General features: G+C 37.9%; 2 protein-coding genes across 4 annotated transcripts in view; one reads left to right on the top strand and one right to left on the bottom strand.

The window, feature by feature from the left end:
- LOC135693960 (kinesin-like protein KIF14) overlaps positions 1 to 27,328 on the bottom strand; it is a 67,767-nt gene that overhangs the window by 4,010 nt on the left and 36,429 nt on the right. Inside the window, exons 33-36 of the mRNA XM_065212558.2 lie at positions 22,732 to 22,800; positions 9,874 to 10,136; positions 4,845 to 4,982; positions 171 to 302 (exon numbers count right to left, since the gene is read on the bottom strand). Of these exons, the coding sequence (XP_065068630.2) occupies positions 171 to 302; positions 4,845 to 4,982; positions 9,874 to 10,136; positions 22,732 to 22,800 (602 nt within the window). The remainder of the gene's footprint in view (positions 1 to 170; positions 303 to 4,844; positions 4,983 to 9,873; positions 10,137 to 22,731; positions 22,801 to 27,328) is intronic.
- LOC135693963 (lewis-type alpha-(1,3)-fucosyltransferase) lies at positions 1 to 27,328 on the top strand. 3 transcript variants are annotated; one of them, XM_065212563.2, is made up of 3 exons: positions 1 to 119; positions 24,166 to 24,581; positions 25,432 to 27,328. In XM_065212563.2, exons 2-3 carry the CDS (start codon positions 24,191 to 24,193, stop codon positions 26,403 to 26,405), a joined length of 1,365 nt encoding a protein of 454 aa, XP_065068635.2. In that variant the 5' UTR covers positions 1 to 119; positions 24,166 to 24,190; the 3' UTR covers positions 26,406 to 27,328. The 3 variants fall into 3 exon arrangements, with proteins under 3 accessions (XP_065068635.2, XP_065068634.2, XP_065068633.2); XM_065212562.2 differs by lacking the exon at positions 1 to 119 and adding an exon at positions 21,486 to 21,632; XM_065212561.2 differs by lacking the exon at positions 1 to 119 and adding an exon at positions 21,527 to 21,695.

Below are 27,328 nucleotides of genomic sequence, written 5' to 3'. Positions count from 1 at the left end.
AGCCCTCACAATATCCCACAACACACAACACAAGATATACTTTGCACTACAGGAAAAATAGTTCGTTTAGACTTTAGATTGCCAAGCATCGATGTAAAAAGAGATCACAGTGGTTCTTGGTAAGTCTAAATATCATAAAATCTATAACCTGTAGGAAGTATTGAGAATACCTTTTCAGTCATGTCCAATTGCAGGCCACGAAGCTCTTGCAGAGAGTTATCCAAAGCATTTGACCATTCATTTATCATATTTAGCCAAATTGAACGCTGTCCTTCAGCAAATACACGACAATAGCGCTTGTCCTTAAATGGAGAAAGGGGTGTAGTTATTTGTTTCCATGGCAATAAAAAGCAAGCAGCCTATTAGCCAAAATAAAACGTCGAATCCAAGATTTGCGTCGGGAAAACAGCGGTTTCGAAGCTTCTCGATCAAAGGTGGAACGCTTGAATGAAGTTCTCAAGTGTGACGCTATAAACAACTATTTTAAGAATTTTCGAATTTTGACCACATAACATAGAAGAACACCAAAATATATTCATTTATGCAAAATCAGTTAAATTTGTCAAAAAAGGGTGAGTTATGGCCAATAGAAGATCTGGAGTTTGCTAACGGATAACACTCAAAATTGGTCAAGAGTTAAGAACAAATTAAGAACAAGCTGATGCTGAGCTTCTGCAAAATGCAATTTTGAACAACGATTTTTCTCAAAATCGAGGATTTTTAGAGATGTGTGGGTGCTTTTTCGGTGAATACTCACTTTGATGGCAAATGAGGCCTGTACACCACCCTAGAGCGAAAAAGCTAGCACTCGCACTGCCTACACCCAAATTAAGAACAATCCAGCCTCAGATTTTCGAAAAAATTAACAACAGTAAGCCTGAACTCAAATTTACTGGTTCTTATTAAGAAAATAATGTACTGTTATTTTGGCTCAGTTCATAAAGTTACGATGGGGCCATATCTCAGCTAACTCGTAATACCTTTAACTGTTTCTGCAGATTTAGAAATATTTCATGATGCTCTTTCAGGCTATGGGAAAAAATTTCAAAAATTCTAAAAATAGATTTTTATGACGCCCCTATCACTTAAGGCTGATTTCCACGAGGCGAAATTCGCAGCGAATTCGCGGCGAATTCGCTACGAAATGGTCTTTGATTTCCACGAGACTGCGAATTCGCTGCGAAACTATATAATAATTTCCTCCAAAACTCAACTTTAAGGCGCCTATTTTAAGAACTGCACGCATGACGAATGTTCCAAGATTATTTTCTTACAAATCAAGCAAATTTACCATGCTTTGACTGGTTATTAGGTGCTGCGAAATATTTCGCCGAGAAAAAGTAGAACTCTTTTCTACTTTCTTGCGAATTCGCTGCGAAATCAAAAATCAAAACTGCGCATGCCTTGCTGCCTTCATCAGCGATTTCGCCGCGAATTCGCTGCGAAATTCGCCTCGTGGAAATCAGCCTTTAACCACTCTATTAGGTAGAGGCATTGTTAGATATTTTCTTCCAAAAAAACATTCTGCGGGCATTCTGTGGGCATTCTGCATGCTCAGTTGTTCTTCATATATAGGTATTCTATAAACATGTCAGGGTGACGACACGACAGGAGCAAAGCAAGATTTTCACGGGTCACGCCTTTTAGATTGGCTTCGAATGCGCTCACACTAAAAAAACGTAACAAGCAAGCAAATAACAAAGCCTGAACTAAGCAAAAATCTAAACGATTCATAAAAAAGTCTAAAATTGTCTATGACTGTATCTTAATTCAACAAGTATTTAGTCTGACACCTGTCATACTACTTCGTAAGTAAGTTCGTAAGCTCGCAGGGGGCCAGAGCATTTTTTTAACAGTGTAATTACTGGGGATAATTCCCAAGTAGGCCCAATGCCTTCCCCAGCAGTGAGAGTCAAAATCACAGAATTTTCCCAGTAGTTTGGGCCCTGGCGATTTCCACTGACCTCTATTATTATTATTATTTTAAAATCAACTTTTAAATGACATTTTCTGCATTTCTTGACTTTGTACTTTCATGTATTTCTTTGCAATTCATCAATTAGATTTATATTATATCGCCTATTGTATTACGCTCTCACAAAGGAAATATATATACCCAGTTGTGGATAAAAATTGGCCAATCAGAAACGCGAGCACATGACTGTTAAGGTTGCCCAATCAGTGACGCTTGCTTATAGAGAATGTTACCAATGGAGTCCTAAGGTGAAAACGAACTTATATTTCAATCCACAACTGGGTATATATATTTCCTAGAGTAGCGGTTTCCATCCATTTTTTGACATTTTATACTCTGAAGAGTGTCAGATGAAGAGCTTAAGCATGACTTTTTCAAAGCCATTTTCAAGTTTTGTACCACCAAAATATTGTTTACATATATTTTTATTATATATACGACTATAAAACAGTTGGACATGTGCTCCTTTTTCTTAGCCACACTACTCTGGATTCTTCCCTGGGTACCAAAGCCACATAAATTTGAGCACAGAAATAGAAGACAGGAGTGGGAAGTGGAAGAGCGTCTTCCTGAGAAGAGTGAAAAGTGGCTCTGGCCTAACCCTTCTTCTCAAATAGAGGCTCCTCCGGCTCTCGCCCCTGTCTTCTATTTCTGTGCTGATTGTAGGTCCAATTGCTCGAATTTATGTTCCCAGGGTAGCTGGATCCTTTAACGATTTAAGATTGTGTGACAGCGTCCAGTGCAAACTGGCCGACGTTGGTTTTTTCTTAATTTTTTCCCTAGCTGTGCTTGTCTGTTTTCTATGATTTCAAATAAACGCCTCATCGCAGCGTAGACCTGTGTGCTTTTTTGGTTATTTCTCTTTGGGCCTTTTTGGCAAATTTTTCTCAGTAGTAAAAATTTCTTAAAAAATGCTCTGGAGGGGGCTAAACAAGATCCTTACTAGGCAAACTTGGTGGTAGCATAAATTAAAAAATAAATTATATTCGATGGTATATTTGATTATTTTTTTAATTCGATTTGATCCTCTTCACTTCTCTGCATAAGTGCACATTAATATTGTAACTGTTAAATGGCAAACTGTAACCAGTGAGAAAAAGCTCCACATTACAATGTTTCAGGATTTGGTGTGCGAATGACGAGAATGATTACAAAAAAATCGATTTAAACCGTCCAATAGCGTTCCGCCTGCGGATATTAATTCTAAGAGTAAGGTTGCATTGTAAAGGTAGAATAATTGACCCAGTGAGTGCATTTTCCAGCGAACTTGAATCATAAAAATTCGAAAATTCTTTACCTTCTGCGGCAACCATGGTGCCGCCACAGGTAGTAACTTTCGTGTACTTGTTTATTGGGGCACGAGAATTAATCTCAAGCTGGCAAAGACTTTACCTACCTAAGTAAAAATGGTCCCTATTCTGTTTGGTGATTAAATGACTTCTTTTACATTACTCAGAAAAGTTGAGAACGTTGAGAATACAGAAAAATCACGGAAGAAGATCTACAAAAAATTTTCTTAACAGTTGCTTTTGTCTTTTCAGGGACATTTTGTTAAAAAAGGGAGTTCCTCATAAAAATTGTTAATCCCCCTCTAAGTAGCTGCTCTTTCTTGTCCTGTTTGTTAAATTCATATCCTGTCATAATCTTAATGTTTGTGCGTCGTTTTGTAACTGGAATTCCATGTTTTCTCTCTGATTGCCTAGCCCCCCTTTCGGAAGGTCGAGCACCTTCATCGGAGAATTTCTAGCGCCATGCGACCACTGATCCAGTCAGATGACTTCAGTTTGAAAGCGAGTTTTCAGTTCAAGACCAAGACCAAGCTTCTCGTCATACGCCCACTCTTCTGATCATAGTAAATAGCAACTTTATTCTTCATCGCCTCCTCTCCGCATCGAGGCTCACTGTGCATGCACAGCTCATTGCGTTCTGACTAAAGATGTATTCCTATTGGCTATTCCAACTCGTTCATGACAGCAATAAATCAAAAAAGGAGTATATCAACCCCACACGCCCATTCCCATCAGTTTTTTACTGAAAAGATTGAGGACATTGCAAAAGTGAATTTGGGAAGGGCTGAGAGGATGCACAGCGACCTCGATGCTACGATGCCTCGAGGCTTGAAGAGCGCAAATCGGAGTTCGATGAAAATGATTTCTGATCCATTTATTGGGCTTGCATTGTAAATTCTTTTATTGTAAAAACAAAAAAAGAAGGTGATACTTGCAGCAGAGGGATGTCGCAAATGTGTTGTTATACAATTATGGTAAAAACGAAGATAATGCAAGGTGTGAACGGCGGGAAGATTGTTTGTGGTGACTGCATTAGGCGAGTGATGCAAAGGAGGAAAGACCCTGGACGCAAGACATAGATAGTTGAAGCAAAGTGTTCATTATGGGAAGGTAATATCAGAAATCTATTCAATTCAAGCATTACTTAGCCTAGTAGATTACTGCGCATAAGAAAAATTCAAGTACCGGCTGTAGGTTGTAACTGATGCGAATGTGAATGTGTGAGCGCACCTGGCCTAGACTGACTTCGCTCTTTTTACAAGTACACTTTATGTTTGGGAAGGAGGGGAATTAAAGTCTGAATAGTTTGGCCTGAGCTACTATCACTATATTTAATTAGTTCTTTTCATCAATTGCCGAGTTTAGACGAGTTACTTGAAGCTTATTCCATTTCAAATATATTTTGACAAACTTCAAAAAATTTTCGACTTTAAAAAAGTGAACCCGACATATTTTCTGGACTGCAATTTCGCATATTTTACGGATTGCAAGTTCGTTGAAGAGCCTCTAGTGCACCCTAGAACTCGTCGAAAAGAGGGAAATTCTTTTCACAAGGGTGTTGCCCAAGATAACCTCCTTACCTCGCATGGAGGGAGAATTGTTGTTAATGAATCTTCAAAGCAATCGGCAGATAACAGAGATAATTCACCAACGCTTTTTACTACGTCTGCTAGAGCATGTAAGATTCTTTCAGGAAATTGGTAGGGGATCTTTGTAGTCTGAAGAAAAAAGATAAAAATTTAACGAGGATAATGAAGCTGTAGTAAAGAGTATATTATATTTTATATATTCAAGAAACAGGATTCGCAATGTCACAAGTTTTGAATTTTGAACTGTCATTTGGAATGGCTGTTTGTCAGAATGCTACCAATAGCTAATCTTTACTGGGAGTTTTTAGGTGACGACATCACAAAAATCCTTTTTTTTTACATTATTTTTTTAGATCGCATAACCCGAAAGAGCATTACGAAATACCCCTAAATGTACAAAATCAATTAAATTTTTCGTGAATTGGCACAACAGCTAGCGATCGCACTCCTTCAAACTTAATATTTTAAGAACAAATTAAAAACAATCCAGGCTCCAGGTTCTTATAAAAAATGTGTAATCAAAGTCTGTGGTTTAATTGTGAATTGTCATTCATTCTAAAGCAATTAACACCCCTGTTTGTAAAAGCTTATGTTCTCGTAAACAAATCCTTATAACAAAACCTGACAAGCCTCATTCTTATGAATATGTTGCAGTCAAGAGAAAAGTCTGTACACAAGCTAAAACATTGCCCGCAAAGATTTTGATTAGCAGTAAAACGAAGCGAAAATTGAATTGGTCAACCAAAACTTTATGGCTCGTCAAGTTTACGTAACATTAGGCCCACAGATTCACCAAGACCACGTTCAGATTATTCCCGCCTGTCATGTGACTAGGCCCAGTTCATTCGCCGCATTTCTGCCGCAGCGAATTAAAGTGCAATTAGATGCAATTAGATTTTCCTGAAGTTTGTGTTTTGCTTCAGACGCCGAATTCAATTAACCCCTGTCGAATTTAATGTGGTGCAAAATCCTGCGCAGCGCCACCGATGTGATTCTCTTTTCTAATTTCTTCATGACAAAATGGCTATTGCGTCAATGAAAGGAAATGTGCTATTGCGGCTAGCAACGTCCTTTAATATCTTCTCGTATATCTCTGAGTTATTCGTTGCTTTATTGCTAATAAATATCAACTTTTTCCTGTAGTAATCATTTTCGCCAATAACATCGACGATCTCGTTTACGTTTTTTTCAGACGATACTGATTTCCGTCCTTTTTTCTTCTGGCTGTGTTCCAAAGTACAGGAAACTTGTTCTTTCAGGGCCTGACTTAGGTCTTTCAGGGTCATCAGCATCTTCTTGACTTTCTATTTCATCACCAGAAGATCCCTCTTCGTCGTACGCTTCATGTTCTGCTGAAAAATCAACGTCTTGCTCATCTGATAGGCTGTTACAATTTTCCCACTCTTGGTTTTCTCGCAAAAACGATGGAAGTTTCGATCGAAAGGCAGCCATTCTAACCAAAGACTATGAGATTCAAAAATTTTGGCGGGCACAGCATAACTATAAGCATGCGTATTGCCATTTAATCACTCTTCGATGAATCAAAATCAATATCAATCGCAATTTTCATTTAATTCGCTGCGGCAGAAAAACGGCGTCTGAAACCAAGCTGCATTTTTGGTGAAATTATTATTTAAATGCGGCAGCTCTGCATTAAATTGATAAATTCTTATTCGGTTTCAGACGCCGTATTTTTGCTGTATTTAATTGACACTTAAACTTTTTCAGACTTGTCAATATATTTCGCTGCGGCAGAAATGCGGCGTATGAACTGGGCCTTATTGCCGCCATGATAGATCACAACCTAGTCTTGGATACACATAGCAACGCGTTATTCATGTCTTACGGATTTTGAAACGAACAGTTATCTTTGCCGATTTCGAAACAGTATATATCTAGAATAATTTACATATGTTTCTGTATGAAATAGCCTGCCAGGCAGTATTGTGATGCAGGCAAATTCGGATACCTTTTACAACCTATGTCGAAATCACCTCAGTAAATTTTAAAATTTTAATGTGGTAGTTGACTGGGCAGACATTTGTATGACCCAAAGGGTTGTTAAATGTAAATGTAATGATAATGGTGATGATGATCTAGCCAACTTGCTTGCTGTCCCTTCTTAAATTGGGAACTGTTTCTTAAAAACTTTATGAGTACTGTCTTCTAACTGCACGCAAACAGTATCGCTAGTTGCGGCCTGTGTTTTGGCCTCAGTGAGAATGTTAAGCTTGAGAGATTATGTGACTTCCCTGGAACATCAGAGATAGACTCAGATATAAGGAGAAATATGTTTTAGTTGGTGGTATAGACCCATACGCAATTCCTAAGAAAAACTGGAATGCAAACACAGAGGACTATCCTGAATGCAAACATAGAGGATTATCTTGAATGCAAACACAGAGGACTATCCTGAATGCAAACATAGAGGACTATCCTTCAGTTACATTCACTGATATTGTCAACTACTTATTTGTTAATAAGAACGCCTATATTTTCTTTGTGAAAAAGTGCAGGAGGTTTGCAAGACTAAAGATGACTCGAACAAACGCGTTTGTCTGCTTTTGCATAGTTAGATCGGCTCTACTTATGCACGTACGCCATACGTTCCTTCCTTTCATTTTGGCAGGGCTGTAAGAACCAAAATATTAGTGAATCTTTCAAATTGTGATAGAAGTGTGAAACTTGGTAGAGATACACAGTTTGACAAGCTTATAAAGACAGGATACAAAACCTATCAAAAATGCCTCTTTATGCTATTTTTTGGCTTGGGCAAAGATCCAAATCCTCTACAATGGCTATGAGAACAACGGTACTGTGAATTCACTACAAAAAAGAAAAGCACAATTTGCCCAAAATAAGGCATCAGTCTAATTCCACAGGGCGTTTACACCCAATCTCATGCCGCAGAGGATCTTCGATGTGTATACATACACACATGTATTTATGTTGTGTTTTGAAACTTGAATCCTTGCTAGCCTATCAGCCAATTTCCCAGGTAGTGCATTTCCGTTCTTGTAATCAATATGTACCTGGGTGTCCCCCTCATTTCTGCTCCTATCTTAGGGGTGATGCCAGCAAAAGTATACGTATCAGTGTACCGTAGCGTTATGCATAAAGCAATCTAATATCCGTTTGGTTGTACGTTCTTATTAATATGGTATAGATTTGCATAGGTAAATAATTCCTTTTATGAAAATAGTATACTTTATGGTTTTATCGCGCACGGATAACACAACATTTGAGTTTTATATAATATGACATTTGCAGTGGAGGGGGCGAGTCGTAATCCGAGTCATGCATTGAAACCCGTTGCACTAGAATGTACGACTCGGAGTTTAGAGCGAGCTAACCAATCTCCAAATTATCATGCCATAGTGATACTATTTTACCGCAAGAGTTAGCAAGTTTTAATAGGAGCAGTGTAGAGTCAGAAAGAGTATCAACAGGGGTCATAGGGCGTGGTCACATCGAGGGGAAGGACCAGGATTCTGCTCGATAAGCACAGCTACTTAGTGTGCCACCTTCAGATGCTTAGCAGTAACAAATGCAAAACACAAAAAAATAACAGGTGTCTTCTGATTCCTAGTAGAGAAAGATGGTGAGCCTTCCCTCTTTCTGTAAATTCATTTTGTTTCAAATTTGATTAATTTATGAATGTTTTTGCGGTGTATAAAACTGTGTATCTCTACCAAGTTTCATGCTTCTATAACAATTTGCATAGTTTTTTCACTAACATCCCTGACTATTTTTTACGATTCCACTTTTGAATCTTCATCAAGATGCGTGATTTCTCTTCCAAATCTGTTGGTACATCCAGATATTCCACAGAACTAACCAATGTGATTGATCCAACTGTGACCTAGCTACTCTACTCCTCCTAGGGTTCAAGGCAGCGCCTGTTCTGAAAAGTTGCTAGAGGACGGTACATGAAAGTTAAAAATTGTTCCCATTTTTAAGAAGGTACAGCAAATAAGTTGGCTAAGCACATATCTGAACGATTCTAGATATATGTTTCGAAATCGGCGAAGATAACTGTTTGTTTCAAAACACGTAAGACATGAATAACGCGTTGCTATGTGTATCCAAGACTAGGTTGTGATCCATCATGGCGGCAATAAGTTAGTCACGTGACAGGTGGGAAAAATCTATATATCGCCTACCTAAAACACAAAAGGAATCCGGCCCAAAAAACATGGGGGGGGGGTGAGAATAATATTTAGGGCGAGTGGTTGGAAACGCTTCGACAGGATAATAACCGAGAAGGTTGACATACCCCTGGGGCTTACTTATGTCGATAGCTATTAGATATGGGCTAATTCAAGGGGGGCTTGCACGGTGGGAGGGGGGGGTTAGGGCTTAAAAAATTATCATCAAGTTGCCATACAAATAGCTTTTTTGTAGCTTTTTCAACTTTACTCAATAACTCTTCCTAAATATCAAACCAAAGATTAAATCAAAACACGAAAAAACATTGTAGGGCAAAAAATGATATACCCATTGTCTTCGGTGGTCTTTTCGTCAATCTCTCATTTATTCTAGTTTTTGTGTTTCCCGCTGAATCTTTTATTAATCAAATCATGGACCAAAATTGTGTTGGGGGCTTTTAAAACATAAAAAGGCAAGTAAGGGTGAGAACTTATTGGAGTTGAGGGGGCTTATACGAGGTGCAGTAACTCTAATCTCCAATTATGAGAGTCGAACGAATTCATGGTGAAGAACCATTTACTCCGATGAAGTGCCTATAAGTAGAAAGCACCTGTGCGCTGTTTTTTTCTAGCACTGAGTGAATCAGGTCTTACATGGTTGTAATTGTCGTTGCCACCATAAAATCTTGCTTAGAAATAGATAATTAAATAGCTATCACCCAGTAAAGATCAGCTGACACTAGAGAGCTGTCTGACAAAAACTATTCTCAATGACAGTAGTACCTGAATGCTAGGCACAGGTTGATATTGATGAAAAAGTCCAACAACATTTGCAAGCAAACGTTACAATCTTAATGGTTTAGAATACTCACTTGAAAAACAGAACTGCACTCAGCAATAAGCTTGCAAATACGGCTGTCCAAGCTGCTCACATACATCTCTATCGAGGTGTAGTTGATTACTTTATGCATGCGAGCCCATGACTCTCCACATTCCTTCAGCTTAGCCAATAGCATAGCAACATTAAAGGTCTCCTTTGCGACCCGGTTGTTGGCTACTTTAGATCTCTGTAATGTTGCGATAGCTGCACGAATTTCGAATAACAGCGACAACATATGCTTTGTAGTTGAGCATCCTGTAAAAGATAGCAATCAGGCATGAAAGACAAGTTTTTCCAATAAAATATGGAGCTTAAGTTTGGGCTCACGCAATCAAGCCAATCTTTTACATATTTCTACAGTACTTTTGTTTGTGATGTGACTGAAATTATGGTTATTCACGAAAACAAAAACAGTCACTAGGTGTCAATCATAATAACTTTACAAAGCGAAACTGTTTCATCCGCCTGTAACATTGCGTTCATATTTGCGAATCTCAGAAAACTGAATATCAATTATCAACATCGCAATATCTCGACGAAGTCATTTACCCCTGAAAATGTTAATGTACATGATCTTTAAACATTAAAAGAAACGATGATAGAAAATTAAAAACTTTATACCAACAACAATCTTTATAGATATTGCAACAACTTTCAAAATTATTAAAATTCACAACTAGATCAAGCACTACCAAATTTATGAGTTTTTGTATACAAGAAACTCTTATACGTTAGTTATCCGTGACCCATCATGAAACCGGATTACAGATGCTACAGGGATCTCTTCTGAGAACATAGCTTTTTAATACGTCATCCGTCCTTATTACCAGCTGGTGTTATTCTGTTTGCCGGCAGCTGTACTAAAATTATAAAATTCCAATGAAGATAAGTAAGCTTTGATATCATACTAATCTAAGTGTTATGACCGGGCAGAACGGACAACAGAAACAGACGTGTCTCTAGTGCATATTCCGATTCTCTAATCTTCGAACAATCACGGTTTTCCAATTTATTGATAAACGTGACATGTCATCACATGACGAGCACAAGCAATACGTCATTAACTAGCATTGCCTAATGACACCATTAGAAAACTCATGATTCTACAGATGTGCCTTCGAACATGACATCACATGCACACATGCACACGTTACAAACCTTCCCCTCTCTCGATGAAGAGCAAGCCTAATGAGAAACATAATCACCATACCTTAAAGGGGGATTAACAACCTGACGTAATCTTGGGGGGCGTACATAAACTTGATTTCTTATTTCCCCAGGGTTTTCGTCCATGTCATCATCAGTATCCTGCTCTACAATTTCACAATCTGGTGTTTCAGAAACTGGACAAATGTCCTTACCCTCATCATTAAAAGACAAAGGACAAGGTTTCAACTGATTATGATGAACAACCATGGCTTTTCCGTGCTGCGACTCCACCTTATAATTAACACCCATTTTAACAAGAACCTTATATGGGCCTACCCACTTCCTCCCAAATTTCCACTTTTTTGGTCGCCGCAACCACACATATGACCCTAATTCAAAGGGCTTCCACTCTTTACTTCTCCGATCAGCATACAGAGCCTGCCTTTTCTTAGCTGCATATAAATTTTTCTGTGCTATCTCAGTAGAGTTCCTTATGGCTCGTCTAACCTCACGAGCATACTCTGAATGACTCCGGGGATTTTGCAAAGGCACTCCTAAATCCACCTCTATGGGCATCCTTGGCTCTCGTCCGAAAACTAATTCATAGGGGGAATACCCGGTTGTTTCATGCCGGCTGGTATTATACGCATAAACAGCCTGATCAACATACAAGTCCCAATTTTCAGGATGTTCACTCACGAAAGAAGACAAAATTTCCTGCAATGTCCTATTTTGCCTTTCCACTTGCCCATCCCCTTGTGGATGATATGCAGTCGTACGGGATTTCTTTATTCCCATAATTTGACAAATTTCGTGCATTAAGTTGCTCTCGAAATTTTGTCCCTGATCAGAATGCAATATATCGGGGGGACCGAAACGAGAAAACAACTTTGAGACTAAAAGCCTAGCTACCGTTTGTGCTTTTTGATCTTTAGTTGCAAATGCTTCGCACCATTTAGTAAAATGATCTCCGACAACCAACAAATGTTTATTACCCCTTGATGTCTCTGGAAGTGGGCCCATATAATCAATAGCCCAAAATACGAAGGGTTCACCTACCAAAATGGGCGTAAGTGGAGCTTTCCCTTGGTTAGGTAACAGTTTACTTTGCATACATTCTGAACAAGATGTGATATAGTTTTTCACGCACTCTTGCATTTTTGGCCAAAAGAAGCGTTGCTTAACACGATATAAAGTACGTGTAATTCCCATATGACCCCCAGACGGCCCGGAATGAAGGCTATGTAAAATTTGGCCTACGACAGATTGTGGAACGACAAACACACGTCGGGGCACTTTTTGACCTGTCGAAATAGCTCTAACAAGCAAGCCGTCTGAGAGAAATAACTCATCCCAACAATACCACAAAGTGCGCAAAATTTCGTTTTTCTTCCATACAAAAAGAGGGGGTTTAGGTAGCCGTTGTTCCTTAAGAGCTACAACTATAGCAATGTCCGGGTCATTTAACTGAGCTTGGTGCAAATTCAACTCAGGTGTCAACTTGACAAAACAAGTAGTATACTTGTCAGACATTTCTTCCACGCTATGCTTATCTTCTGTATCAACTAGCCGAGACAGCGCATCAGCATTAGCATTTTCCCTCCCAGGCCTATGGGATATTTCAAATTCAAACTCCTGTAAACCCATTATCCAGCGTGCTATCCTACCTTTAGGCTCAATTTTATGTAGCCAGGTTAGAGCATTATTATCGGTAACAAGTTTAAATTTCTGGCCAAGTAAATACACCCGAAAGTGTTGAGTAGCAAAAACAACAGCTAAGGCTTCCTTCTCCAAAACCGAATAATTTCTTTCCCTCTCAGTCAAAGCACGACTAGCGTAAGAAATAACACGCTCATCTCCAGAACTATCTTTCTGGGTTAATACAGCTCCCAACCCAACATTTGAAGCATCTGTCTGTAAAATAAATGGTGCATCTAACTGAGGGTAAACAAGTATTGGGGCATTACACAACTGCCGTTTTAATAAGTCAAAAGATCGCTGATGAGCCGTTAACCACTGAAATTTGCAACCCTTTTTGGTTAAACTCGTCAATGGGGCCGCAATAGTTGCAAAATTGGGAATAAATTTTCTGTAATACCCAGCCAATCCAAGAAAGGATCTCACTTGCTCCACATTATTTGGGGGGCACATTTTTTGAACTGCTTCAATTTGCTCGGCTCAGTATGAATTCCCTCCGCAGAAACAGTATGACCTAGATAAACAACCTTATCTGCACCAAAAAGACATTTAGAAGCTTTAACTCTTAAGTTTGCCTTTTGTAGTCTCTCTAAAACCAATTCTAAACGCTCGCAGTGTTGATTTATATCTATTGACGGAATAATTATATCGTCAAAATAACACAGACAACTTTCGTAATTTAACCCTGACATTATAATTTTCATGGCTCGGTCAAACGTTGACGGAGCTCCACACAATCCAAAAGGGAGGCGAACGAATTCCCACAATCCTTGAGGAGTAACGAAAGCTGTCTTATGCCTATCTTTCGGGTTGACATCAAGCTGCCAATACCCTGAGCGTAGATCTAAAGTACTAAAGTACTTATAACCCTGAAGAGAGTCTAAAAGGTCATCGACTCGTGGTAGAGGGCGTGCATCTCGCTGAGTGACTGCATTAAGGCGTCTATAGTCAATACAAAATCGATAACTACCGTCTTTCTTCTTAACCATGACAATTGGGGATGCCCATGCACTAGTACTTGGCTTAATAACCCCTTGTTTTAACATATTCGCGATTTGCTGTTGAGCATCTTCCCTGTATGCAAATGGAAGACGTCGGGGGTGCTGGCGAATAGGGGCTGCATTCCCCGTGTCAATAGAATGAGTAACAACAGAAGAATGGCCTAAAGTATCCTCAAATACCTCTGAATACCGGTATAGCACATCCAGAATGGAAGCCTTTTGCTCAGGCAATAGAGAGGAACTTATTGCTGCGGCGAGCTCTTCGTGAGACTTATCCCCATTACTAAATGTCGCAGCACTACAACTCGAAGTGCCCAGTTCAACTCCTTGACTAACAAGGGGGCAAAATTCAGCAATCTTTTGCCCTGCTTGAAGCTCAACTTCTTTAGTATGATTATTTAAAAGTCGAACAGGTACAACACGATTGTTAGCAGAGCAAACTACATGAGCAACATGAACTGTGGGAAGGGAGGATTGGTCACAATTCGATGTTATCATACCTACCAAATTTTTGGAACTTCTTGAAATACTGCACTTGATGACAAGTTCTGACATTGGAGGCACAACTATAGCACTAGTTAATTTAACAGGTACTGGGCCTAAAGTAGATGACTGAAATAAAGTTTCGGAAGACCCTTTACTGTTTTCATAAACAGGGGTTAAGGGTAAATTTCCATGTGGACCAGATAAATAATAAATTCTTCTATCATTAACTAGTTGCAATCGATTTGCTTGAATAAAATCCCAACCCAAAATACATTGCAACGGTGATAATATATTATCGCAAACAACAAATCGATGAAAGTAAGAAACACTACTGTCATGTAAAGTAACACTACCCTCAAAAACTCCTGTTATATGCAGGGCTTGACCTGTCACGGAAATGCACCGATCGGAGGCAGTACTGCTGAAAGTTCCTACATCTCCCCCCTCAAGCTTGTTTAACTTTTGTTCTACAATAGCAGCATAAGCAGATTTACTCAAAAATGACTTTGCAGATCCAGTATCAATTAAAGCTTCGACCTGCAACCCATTTAACAAACACTTAACAAAGGGCTGGGTAAGAGACTGGATAGACTGTTGATTACTACAAACAGTACTGTCTCCAATTATATATAATCCGGGGTGACCATCCCAGCCTTCTATTGGGCCACCCCTTTGGAGTTTAAAGTCGACACAAATCGGTTCGGAATATTTGTTACATTAGCAACACGATTACCTTCCTTAGTATTCGGATTGTCAACGACCCAGTTATTCGCACATTGCGAAGCAATATGTCCCGAGCCATTGCACATCTGGCATTTGAACGAACCATCAATGGGTCCTTGTTCCCTGCTTGTGCGTTTTAGGGGGCAATTTCTTGCTATGTGACCCTCTTTAGAACAAAAGTAACATGTCACACGGCGTACTGGCTGTTGACGTCCAGCAAATTGGGAGGTCGGTTCTTTTTTTTGAACAGTGGCTACGTACAAACTATTGTTCATTTTCAGCTCCTCTACTGCCGCTGTTAGCTTGTCCAGCCGTCCCTCAATGGATGTCGGTGAAGGGACGACATCTGTGGCTGCAAACAAACCAGGGTGAGGTCCATGATTGTCACTTATCGCCAGAAACTGTTTGGAAAAGGAGAGCATATCATCCAACTGCGGGGTCGGGTTATGTTCAAGAAGTTTATAACGAATGGTATTGGGAAGTCCCTTCATAAATTGTCGGGATAACAAGGCAGAAGTGGCAGCTTTTTCCAAAGTCGGATCCGCCTTTTTCAGCAATTCCTGAAGAGACCACAGAAAAACACTAGGATCCTCACCACTACGCAAAACACGATCTTCAAATTCTCGAAAATAGCCTTCTCGTCCGACAGCAGGACACAAGGCAGTCTGGAGACTGGTTGCTAAATGTGCAAACGTATCTTTTTCATCATCAGATAATGTATGAAAATACGTAGCCGCCAACCCTCGCAAAAATGCCGGCAGCTTTTGCAACTTTTGGTCGTCTGTCCAGCCATTAGCGGAGGCACAACAATTAAATTGGCGAAGCCAATTCGGGAAATCACCAGAATCAAACTTTTCCGGCAAAATGCTACTCGCCATTGCTTTTACCTCTGTCACCAATTTGTTATGACCGGGCAGAACGGACAACAGAAACAGACGTGTCTCTAGTGCATATTCCGATTCTCTAATCTTCGAACAATCACGGTTTTCCAATTTATTGATAAACGTGACATGTCATCACATGACGAGCACAAGCAATACGTCATTAACTAGCATTGCCTAATGACACCATTAGAAAACTCATGATTCTACAGATGTGCCTTCGAACATGACATCACATGCACACATGCACACGTTACATAAGTAACTACGAAAAAAATATAACAAAATATCACTTGCTTATATTTGGTTAAACAACATCGAAAAAGCTAATAAACCTATCAAGGATAAGCTCGAAAAACAAAGTAATGCGGAGAAACTGTTCGGTATTGCTTCCAATCGGACAGCAAAGATTTAAATGACACGAGGGACGTGAATCTGTTGTTGAATTTGTTTAGTTGGTCACCCTGTGTATGAAGCGCCTGCGTAAGGGCCTTCTTACTTTTCTGTATAGGGTAGAATCTTGAGAGTTGATAAAGTAAGTTGTCGCCTGAGATCATCGAAAACGAACGCACTATCGTAAGGCAACGTTGTATTCCATTAATCTCATTCACGAATCATCACAGTCCAAAATGTAACTGTTTGTCTATACATCGTAGAATTCTGGAAATGTTTCAGTCATTATAGCTGGATTTAATAATTATGGTAAATGTTGGAAACTAAGGACGCAGGACCTTTCGTGTATCCTCACAAGAATGCTCAGCCAACTGCCCAACATCTGCCATGTGAATTGGGGGGGGGGGGGGGGCAGCAGTGCGAATGAATTTAAGTGTGCAGTGGATCATGGCACCACAAGCAATTTATGGTATGTGTTATGAAAACAGCTGAGGGGCAAATGACTTAAAAAGCAAAGGCCGGGAAAAAGTGATAATCAGCGAATTTTGAAATAATTCTTCCCTGACTGCGGAAAACGTCCTCTTTAACAGTTTATAGTGATGCATTTATGGTTTTCTAACGTACGGAAACCCCCAAAACGTGAACACACTGGTATTTTTTATTTTGTTTCCCCTTTTCGATTTTAGGCCGGGCAAAAGTGATAATCAGCGAAATGTTGTTAGTTCGTAGTGCAGACTTCGGCTGGTCTGTCTTTCGCACTGGGTCCACGGAAGTGAATATTTATGATATGGTTTGAGAATTTTGCCGTACTTTGTTGTTATTTGACCATATTTCGCAGTATTTCGCAGTATTTAGCAGAATGGCTTGTCAAGTTGCCCACGTATATTTACCAAACTTCTCAAACCTGCACTAACCTATTTGCATAAACAAGGTCACGTTATTGCTGCTTAATTAGATGATATCTATATCCAAGGTAACACCTTTGATGAATGCACAAGAGCACTTACTGATACCATTGAGGTATTCACAAGACATGGTTTCGTTATTCATCCAGCGAAATTTGTGTTTCTGCCATCTAAGGAAATTATAATGCTTGGTTTCATCTTGAATTCTTAATCAATGTCTGTTCGCCCTTCTCAGGATAAGAAAGATTCTATGCAATTGCAGGGGTGGCGCTAGAGACAAACCTTCAAGGTGCCGAAGTTTATATTCTCCGTAACTGCCGACGCTGGATGTGTCAAATTGCAGGGCCGTCCCGAGGCAAGCCTCGTTGGGGGGGGGGGGGGGGTGTGTGAAATACAAATTTACCTGATTAAAAAATTATTGCCTAAAACTTTTTAGCTGGTGTCACAAACCTCTGCAATACATTTTGTCAATCTAACTCTGTATGATAATAACCGACTTTCCTAATAGTCTTGTCAAATCTCTATATCGGGACGGGCAAAATATATAGTTACTACCTGAGGCGGCACCATGGTTGCCGCCGAAGGGGCAAGAAATTTTCGAATTGTGATGCTTTTAGTTCCCTGGAAAATGCGCTCTTTTAAGCAAATTTCACTAAAGCAATCCTCCTAATCCTATTGAAAATTATTGTCTTTTTGCAAAACTTTTTTACAGCAGATAAAAACAACAATTTCGCCGTGGTCTTGAAAATACCAGGTTGTCAGTTACTTTTAAATTTAGATCCCTCTCTCCATCTTAGCAACCTTTTGAATGTTAAGAAAAATATGGAGCTCATATTGAATTGCAGTTGACGCTTCTACTGAGAAAATTTAGAAGAAATGGACACGAGGCACAATTTTACCTAAGATTGCTTGATCCTTTATAGATTTTATGACATTAAGGTCTCTGAAATACCTAAAGCGTTTCTTCCACCGAGCGAATTTTACCTGAAATTTCCTATTGAGATACTATTGGGGTGGGTGTGACAACCCCCCAGTCGCGACGCCCCTGAGCAGCACCTCCAATGAAGGGGCACCGAAGGGTCATGGCCCCCACTTTTTTATAAAGCAATAGAGCATTTTTCCAAAATCTTTTGCTGTGGGTGCAAAATTCTCCCTTGCCCCCTCCCCGCCCCCACTTTCCAACCTGTGTCGGAGTCCACGAGATTTTCTCGGCAATTTGTGCCTTGTAAGAAACTTAATGCGCAAATATTGCCTATTGTTGAATACTTCTTCCTATCTATGGTGGAAGAAGTTAATCGATGGTGTTCTCTAAACCATTTGTTTGTCGCAAGCTATGCAGTGAACAATGCTATTGAAAAATAGTTGATGAAAAAGGACAAGAAGTGCTTTTTGAAAAATTTATTACGCAAAATGTGCTCATGATCGAAATGTTTTCATTGGCAATAATGATGTCTTGAAACGAAAAGAGAAACCCTTAAGAAGAAAATTCATTAAAGACTTCTTTTATTACAGCGTGATTTTGCTGTTGTTAGGGTAAATTTCCTTGAAACGGTCCAAAACATGATCTAAATCAAGCATCTCTGCACGTTTCGCATGAATTCCAAGCAGCAACAGGGATTTCAACCGAGAGGAGGACGATGGTATTGTGGGTCATGCGAAGGAGCACCATGAAATTAAGTCACAGCTTTCACGGAAGCGACAGTATATAATGCAACTTAATGGATATAATGATAATAAAATTGCCGAAGAAAAGCCATTGAGAAAACCATAAACCAGCCAGTGCAGTTTTCTCTTCGATTATTTATGTCATTCAAACAACATGTAAACCGGGTGACATCCATCAAGTGCCGACGGTATTGAGAAAGCAAAAATTGATTGGCTGCCGACGTGGGGGCTAACAAAAATCTAGGGAGGGGGGGGGGGGCTAAAGCCCCCTCTTGCCCCCCCCCATGCCGCCACTCCTGTGCAATTGCTATGTAATAATTTCCTCTAGCGAACGTCCTTTTCAATACGATCAACTGGACAAATTTCAGGGAATATCTATTTCCAGGTACCTTATATGGACCTTTATATTATAGGCTGATTGAACATGAAAAATAAACAGCCCTTAAGAATGAAAAAGAAAATTTTGAATTTTTCATGACTTAGACAAAAAGTGCTCAAAATTGGTGGCAAAACAACTAAACATTTCCTAAACAACGCTAAACATTTTTGACCAGGATCAAACTTTGCTCAACAACACTCAACACGACTAAACAACACTAAACAGGGTGGCAAAACGACTAAACATTTCACTAAACTTTTGACTAAACAAAAGTTGCGTGAAATGTTTAGTGAAACTTTTTTGCATTTCGCTGATTTTTTTCTCACTGGAGATTGGGCTTTACAAGCAAGCAGTGACAATTTCTTAGAAAATCCTTCCAAATTCCTTCTAATTTGTAAATCCTTCTTTTCTCCTTCAAATCGACCAAAATTCCCACAAATAGGAAAAATCCTTCCAAGTGGAAGCACTGTCAAAACTGCTTATTCATGGAAAATCAAATCTCAACCATCGCCCAAATTGCACAACCTTTGTTTTCTGGGCTTATCATTAATCTTTTAATTAACAATGGTCAGTTGTAAACAATAGACGCCCAATATCATTGAAAGCAAAGGACCTCCTGCGGGGGACGCCTATTTAGCATGGTTTTCCATTCATTTGTTTTTCCAATATATAATAATAATAAATAATTTGTTTAAAGTTGGCGTACTAAATGAACGTCTAATAGCTATAAAGAAGCTAATTAAGGCCAACTATCTATAAAGAATTAGTATTAAATAAATATATGATACAATATTAAAAATGTTAATGCAACGTTACAATATTAAAAATGTTTATGGTATAATGTTCTAAATAAAGGTTTTGCATATTTCTATCATCAAGTACTGTAGATTGCGTTGGTGAATTGATACTGCATTATCCAAAGTCAGCAATGCTTCATAGTCAGCATGACTGTCTTTATCAACAATTCTGAGTGCTCTTTCGTGGATTTTATTCATTTTAGCATTCAGACATCTGCCATCGAACATCCAAATTAGGGGGCAGTAGCTAAACTGAGTTTTTATGAAGCTGTTCATTAGGAGACGCAGTTTATCAGAACCCATAAATGGCGATACTCTAGCAAGAGCATGCAATTTTTGGCTGGCTCTTTTGCATAAATTTGAAACGTGACTTTTGAAATTAAGATTTTTATCTATTATCACCCCTAGCAGTTTTTCTTCAGAGCTTTCTTCAACGATGGCCTCGCCGATTATGATCTTAATGCCATCTTGGCTAAGGGTGGAGTCACTATACCGGATTGCTATCGGAGCGGAGCAGAGCCGATTAACTTTTACTCCGGAGTGATATTTGGGGGGTAGCAGTTACACTACGACGCTCCGCTCACCCGTACGCCTGCATTCCTTTGCATTTCAGGTACGCAATGCAGCTTTTGTAAACTCATGCGTAAAACCCACCACCAGATTATTTAATGATATTTTCGAAGCTATGTGCTGTTATAAATTCCTTTTCAATAACTATGCATAAAATGTCAAAAAACAACCCTGAAAACTGAGAGATAAGTGATGGGGTTGGTAGGACGAATAGCGAGATTGCGTTGCTATCTAATGTGTTAAAGTGTGTTTTTCGTCCAAGGGCACTTTAATGAAATTTGGGAAGTGTTTAAATTGCAATATGAAAATGTTGGGACAATTTCGGTTTGGCATTATTTAATAGCAACAAAATCTCAGAAATCGTCATGGTTCACCAACAACCGAATTCATCAAGCAGAAAACAACAACAAATTTTTTTGTAGAATGCTGGCGTCAATCACTGCATTGTAGGAATACTACGATAGGATCTTATTGTACAAAAGAGGCATGAGCCGAACAATAGGCACATTGTACTACGTTTCTATCAGTCCATTGATATGAAGAAAATATAATAAAGTTTGCCAGTTTGCCAGGGGGGGGGGGGGGGAGCTCAGCCTTGTTCACAAATACCAAAAAAATTCACCTACATAAATTGTTGTATATAATGTAAATGTTAATGTTATTAATGTGAATAATCCGGCTGAGAATCATCCAATTTTTGAGAATATTATAGGAATATTGGAACTTTTTCGTATAAAAGCAAAGAATTGACTGCATAATGAAGTCCAGTTGTGATTTTCAGTCAAATATTTAATTGATATTAGCAGCAGTTAGTTGAGGATTTAATTTGCTAAATGGACCCCCGGATCTGAAAATGCATGATAACCCCCGGGTATTAAGTGAACAACAACCATTGAGTGTTATCCGATCTCCATGACAAAACGCGTGTCAAACCCCCCTGTTTTTGCTCAGTGCAGGTAAGAAATCCGGTTCCAGTTTGCCTGTTAGGTACATTTCAAGTTGGTTCCGCTGGAAAGGGAGCAACGCACGAGGACAGAGAGAACTACAGCATTGGGGCAGTGCCCAGGCAGTCCAGAGTCCCCAGGCGCTACCAAAAAGAGGAAGGTAAAAGAAATGTCGTTTCCTGTTAACCGAAACAGTGTTTTAGGACAGGAATTTTGCGCTCGCGTGAGTGGAGTCTAATTCTTCGCAAACATCTCAAAGCCATTATGTCTCTGATTTTTTGTTGAGCTGAGCTGGATTATCTGTCAGTACCACAGTTAAACTGTCGACCGAAGATAACGGGGGAATGTGGATTTAAAAGCTAATATCTTGTTCCATTGTGATTGATTATATTTTTAAAAAAATTTGTTGGCAATGCAGAATTTAAAATGTGCGTTGTAAAACGCGAAAAAATCTCAAGTATTTCTTATAATATTTGCTTTTTGGAACCCCTGATTATATTTCGTCACTTAGCAAGGTTAACTTCATTACATGATAACATCCTGTATTGCACTGCAAACGAACCTAGAGACCCACCTTCCACCTTGGAGTATGCCCGCTGAGAATGACAAGCTTTCTAGATAGTACAGCATTTTTGACGAATCTTTATGTAGAAGACAGAAAAAGTTAAAGAACCGTTAGTACTGTAGTCAAAATCTTTAAGGAACTCTTCAATTTTGAAATTTTTTGTTATTGCTAACATTTAAGATTCGGAAGCCTTTAAAAATCAGATAAATTGTCTGTTAAGTACGAAGGTAGCCATCGAGTTTATTGTTGTGCAACGGAATGACCCCTTCACTGGTGAAACCTCAATGGAATGACCCCTTCTTTACTGACATTTCTTTAGACTGTTTGGATATTAATGTTTAATTCTGTGGCCAAAGCATGTTTAAATCTATCTTCATTGACTCGAGCACTGAAATAAACCATTAAGCACTAATGCTCAACCATTCTTTGTACTTAGAAAAGACAAACTCAGAAATACATTAAGTCATTTCAATAACCAAGCCAGTCCCCACTTTCCCAGAGGAGGCATACTAGAAGTTCTATATTTAGTGAAAGTTTTTTAGCTCCATGAAGAACTCAAATAGTGCTTCAATATGCTGATGCAAAGCCATAAAATCTGACTGAATTGTTTGGAACTGGTTTGTTAACATAATGTATAGCTGCAATGCAGATAAAAGTTATCAGAAGCTACTAAACTGAAGTAGTAAGACATTACCTTGAGTTGCCTTTTCCACATCGATAAGGTTTTTTATATTCTCAAAACAGGCAGAAGGCAAAGCTCCATCTGCAAAGAATTTTCAGTTATTAAAGCACATCATAGTTTATATATTGTTTATCAACATCTTAATGTTAACTGGAGCTTTATGCCCAGATTAGTTATAATAATCATAATTTAAGAAAGTGAAGGGCTATAAATTCATTTTCAACATTTTCCACAAAATGCATACTCAGTAAAACAATAGTCTGAGTTCATATTTGCATTTTAGCAAAACATGGATAGTGCCAAAGGGGGGCTTGGGGCTTTAGCCCCCCACTTCTTTTGCAAAAAAATGCCTTTAAGAAAATTAGAACAGAATAAGAGATAAGAATAAAAGAAAAGTAAGAGAGAAAAGGACAGTACAATAAATCCTTAGGAGACAGGCTAGAAGTAATATACAGAGGTCTATGGGGCCTCATAAAGTAATGATTTCAGTTTTAAGACTGGAAGTAATCAAACATAACTGTAATGACACAGGTTTGTTGAATTAGTTGTTAGTTGAATCATTACGGTTAAAAAAAGAATTTTGAACTGATGGCTGTTGCCATATTTTTGAGTATTTCCGCCTACAACAAACTCATGTTTGTAAAACCCCATTCTAAATGGTTTTACATAACAAAAGCATGCCTTAAAAATATTGAAATATTTTAAACGATTGTAGAAAAATGACTACATGAAATATTCTGGGAAGTATTTTGAGCTACTCTAAAGGGCATGGTCCCAAAAGTTTTCCGCTCGCAGGCAAGCTTCTTCTTTCGAATATTGGCAAAGCAACTACCACACAAAATCATAGGCATAACATAGTGTGAAGCATTTTGGTGAGTTTTTCAAGAATTGGTTTTTCAGTCAATGATGCTATTAACTCGAGCCCCCCACTTTGAATGTCTTGGTGCCCGCTGCAAAATATGTCTATCAGTCATATGTTAATGATAAACTAAGGTGAATTTTATAAGGAGATTCTGATGAGTGATGCTGTCATAATCTTGATACTAATGTTTTTTTGTACAGGGAAAGGAAGAGAAGGACACTTGACGTTTAAGTGATTGTAACCAGTTTGTCTGATATGTACATTAGGAAAAGGGATAAGCCAATTGCAATTAACCAATTAGTGTAAGCATGCTTCAAAACTGACCCCAACGTTAAAAGACAATGAACTCATCAGAATTTGTTGACACATTCTAGTGTTATCACTCAAGCATGAATCCACCAAATAGCACAATGCATTTAACTTCCTTTTTAATCAGACAAGACTCTTTCAGGTTTAAAAGATTGATTTTAACATTCATTGGCACATATGTGATAATGTGCATAAGTTTTGTATGACAAAACATAGAATTATTTAATATGAGCACAATTTTGATTTTCCACTACAATGTTGTTCTTTTCTTTTAGCCAAAAGAAAAACTGAATTGTTATAATGTCAACAACATCTACGCCATCTTCATCATCTAAGATGCAGAGAATATTTCAGTGGTTGCCTAAACCATGGAAACAGACTGCTATTTTTGTTGCATTTTTCGTATTTCTTTTGTTGACAGTGAACCTTATCAGTAATACAAAAAAAATTCAAAGAGACAAAACTATAGAGGAATTACAGCAGATGGTTTCGATAACAAGAATAGATACCAGCAAACCATCAACAGAAATAAACCAGGAAAAAGTCTATAAAAAAACAAATATGGTAGATAAAGTCTCCTCTGAACTTTCGAAAATCCAATCAAAAAAGCTGATACTGTTCTACACAACACTTTGGGGGAGAGAAAGATGGAAAGGCTTTGAAACAACTTTAAATTTCAATAACTGGGGTGGTAAGTTTCTTTTGAAATTTTATGTTTTAGAAAAAGAAGTAATATTGTATCAAATATTTATTTAATCTATTGTTTTCACCATGCTATTTCTGTTTGATTCTTCAAAAAGCATTTATTTATAGAATAGACTTTTGATAAGGAATTAGATTTACCTTGTAAATTGCAATTGATTAAATTTTTCAATTGTTAGATAATAAAACATTAAGTTATTGGACTTGATCTCCACTAATATTCAGTCAGCCACAGAGCAGAAATTAACACCCCTATCTATGATTTTTATGAAAAAGCTATCATCTCTTAAAGGATCTCATTGGGTTGTACTTCTGCAAGCTATTGTAGATAACATTGGAGGAATCCAGCATATAACTTTTAGTAATAATATCTTGTTATAAATTTATATTAGACTAGTATAGATTATAATCATTCTGTCTAAAATTTTACTGACCATTTATAGATAGAGGGTCTTAAGTCTACAAACCAAGCTTTAAACTTTTTGAGCTCACTACTTCCTCCGCTAAGAAGTCTTTCTCATCTTTACAATTAATAGCAACAGTGCTTAATTCACATGCCTCAACTGTTTTTTTTTCTAATCAACATGCTATCATTAATTCAGTATGACATTCAATACCATGCCTTCCTAATAGTGTTTTTTGGGAATACATACAAAATAAACCAATCACCTTTGAAACTGATTTGGTAAAATAGAATTCCTTGATGATGCATGTTTTGTCTTTCATGATGTATGCATGCATGTTTTGTTCTTGATAGTTGTTTTTCTAGATATTGTATTTTCTAAGAAATCTTGTTAGTTTCATTTAGAAGAAGAGGAATATACCTTTGTTATTGACAGGTCATCCATGCAAAGTACAAAACTGTGAAATAACACATGACAGGGATGCAGCACCTAGGGCTGATGTTATACTATTTCATGCTTTTGCTTCAGACATGGTTAGTCAACAAGAACTAAAGCTTTTGTCTAAGACTAGGAGTGTCGATCAAATTTGGATCTACTTTGTACATGCCACACCCTATTATGCTGTACCAAATCCAGTGTTTTTTAACAGATATTTTAACTGGACAATGACATATCAACATAACTCTGACATTGTTGTGCCATATAACTGGGAGTCAGGTACATGGGAGAAAAAAGCCACAACAAAAGAAGCATCAAAAAGTGTGAATTATGCTGCCAGCAAAGACAAGCTTATGTCTGCAACAATAAATTTTTGTGGATTATTACGGGATAAATTTGTCAAAAGGCTGCAAGAATATATTGATGTTGATGTGTATGGATCATGCTCGTCAACATTCCATAAAAAACGCAAAGAATGCCCTGCTAATAAGCCAGAATGTGTAACAACAATGAAACGGTACAAGTTTTTTCTAGCAACTGAGGATGCATTTTGTGAAGACTTTATAACTTCAACATACTATCAAACACTTATTGATGGTCATTCTGTTCCAGTTGTCCTAGGTGGTGCAGATTATAAAAAAAGGGCTATTCCAAACTCATACATTGATGCTCTTGAATTTGAAACAATAGAAGAACTAGCCAATCATCTTAAATATCTTGATCAGAATGACGAGGCATACAACCGTTATCAGAAGTGGCGAGAGGATTATGTGCTTGGTCCACCAAGATCTTGGTCATGTGAAATTTGCCGTAAGATAAATGAAGAGAGGTTAGAGCGAAAGAGTTATGATAATTTGGGGAACTGGTACAGTATCGAAGAGAACTGTGGAACAAGAGTTGACATATTTAAGGATTTGCTTAAAAGGTCAAATGTTACAGGACCATATCGTGATCGTCACATTCCAGGTTAAGGACAGTGAAATAAAGCCTTAAAACGTTTTGTATGTTACTGTTTAAATTCAAGGGTAGTATATACCATATTTCTTGGCATATAAGTCAAGTTTTTAGGTCTGTAAAATACGTAAGAGAAGTTGACCTTCAATTGAAGTTGAACTAAAGAACTGCAGAATTGTTATTCAAAAATCAAGATGCCAAAAATTAATGTAGAATGAAACAAAATTCAAGGAAATAGTTTTGGAATTTGCTGTGGAATCAGCAAAAATTTGTTTTTTATCAATGTCCTCAATAAAATTTTGAGTGTTTACAATCAATGAGGTTAAGCCCAATTTTCAATCAAAAATTAAGAGTCAACTTTTTCTTCTGAGTGACTTATACAAATGTTTAAATACCAAAGAAAAACTCAAGTGAAATGTTTAAAATTTTAAGTTGTGTATATTTGAAACCATGCATTACAATCACATCTACAATATATTATAGAAGTAATTTTCAAAAGTATATTTCAATACAGCATCTTTGATTATCACTCTTCATATTGAATGTTTTTCAATGGTTTATATTTATTCAGAATCTTATTAAAGACAGTATTCTCTTCCTATGAGAGTCTGATCTGAAATTATTTCAAGGTTTTATTACTAATTATATGGACAAAGTTGCTTTTTGATGTTATTTTAAGGCCCTTCAAACGTGTAATAATTTTTGAGCCAGCATTCACAGCAAATAAGATGTAGCAATGTCAGCAAATAAATTTGTCTTTATTTAGTTTTTTTCTCACAACGGGGAAAACTTTTGAGCCTTTTAATTTTTATATTGAATAGTTAAAATTTTGTAGAAAACAGTTTTGCCTTGCTAAATGCAACTAGACTTTTTGACTTTGAAGCACAGCATAAGGTTGCCCCAACATGTGAAAAATAGGCAAAACAGTTATAAATTTAAA

This window comes from Rhopilema esculentum, chromosome 11, assembly GCF_057945365.1.
Source record: "Rhopilema esculentum isolate cy_ngs chromosome 11, ASM5794536v1, whole genome shotgun sequence".
Taxonomy (NCBI): Eukaryota; Metazoa; Cnidaria; class Scyphozoa; order Rhizostomeae; family Rhizostomatidae; genus Rhopilema; species Rhopilema esculentum.
The sequence above is the reverse complement of the archived record's forward strand: the minus strand, read 5'-3'. Positions and strand labels throughout refer to the sequence as shown.

Bases quoted from the DNA above. Each gene is read 5' to 3' on its own strand.
- LOC135693963 (XM_065212563.2), top strand. From the start codon at position 24,191: ATGTCAACAACATCTACGCCATCTTCATCATCTAAGATGCAGAGAATA. The intron at 24,582-25,431 runs GTAAGTTTCTTT...TGTTATTGACAG, and splicing joins AAATTTCAATAACTGGGGTG to GTCATCCATGCAAAGTACAA.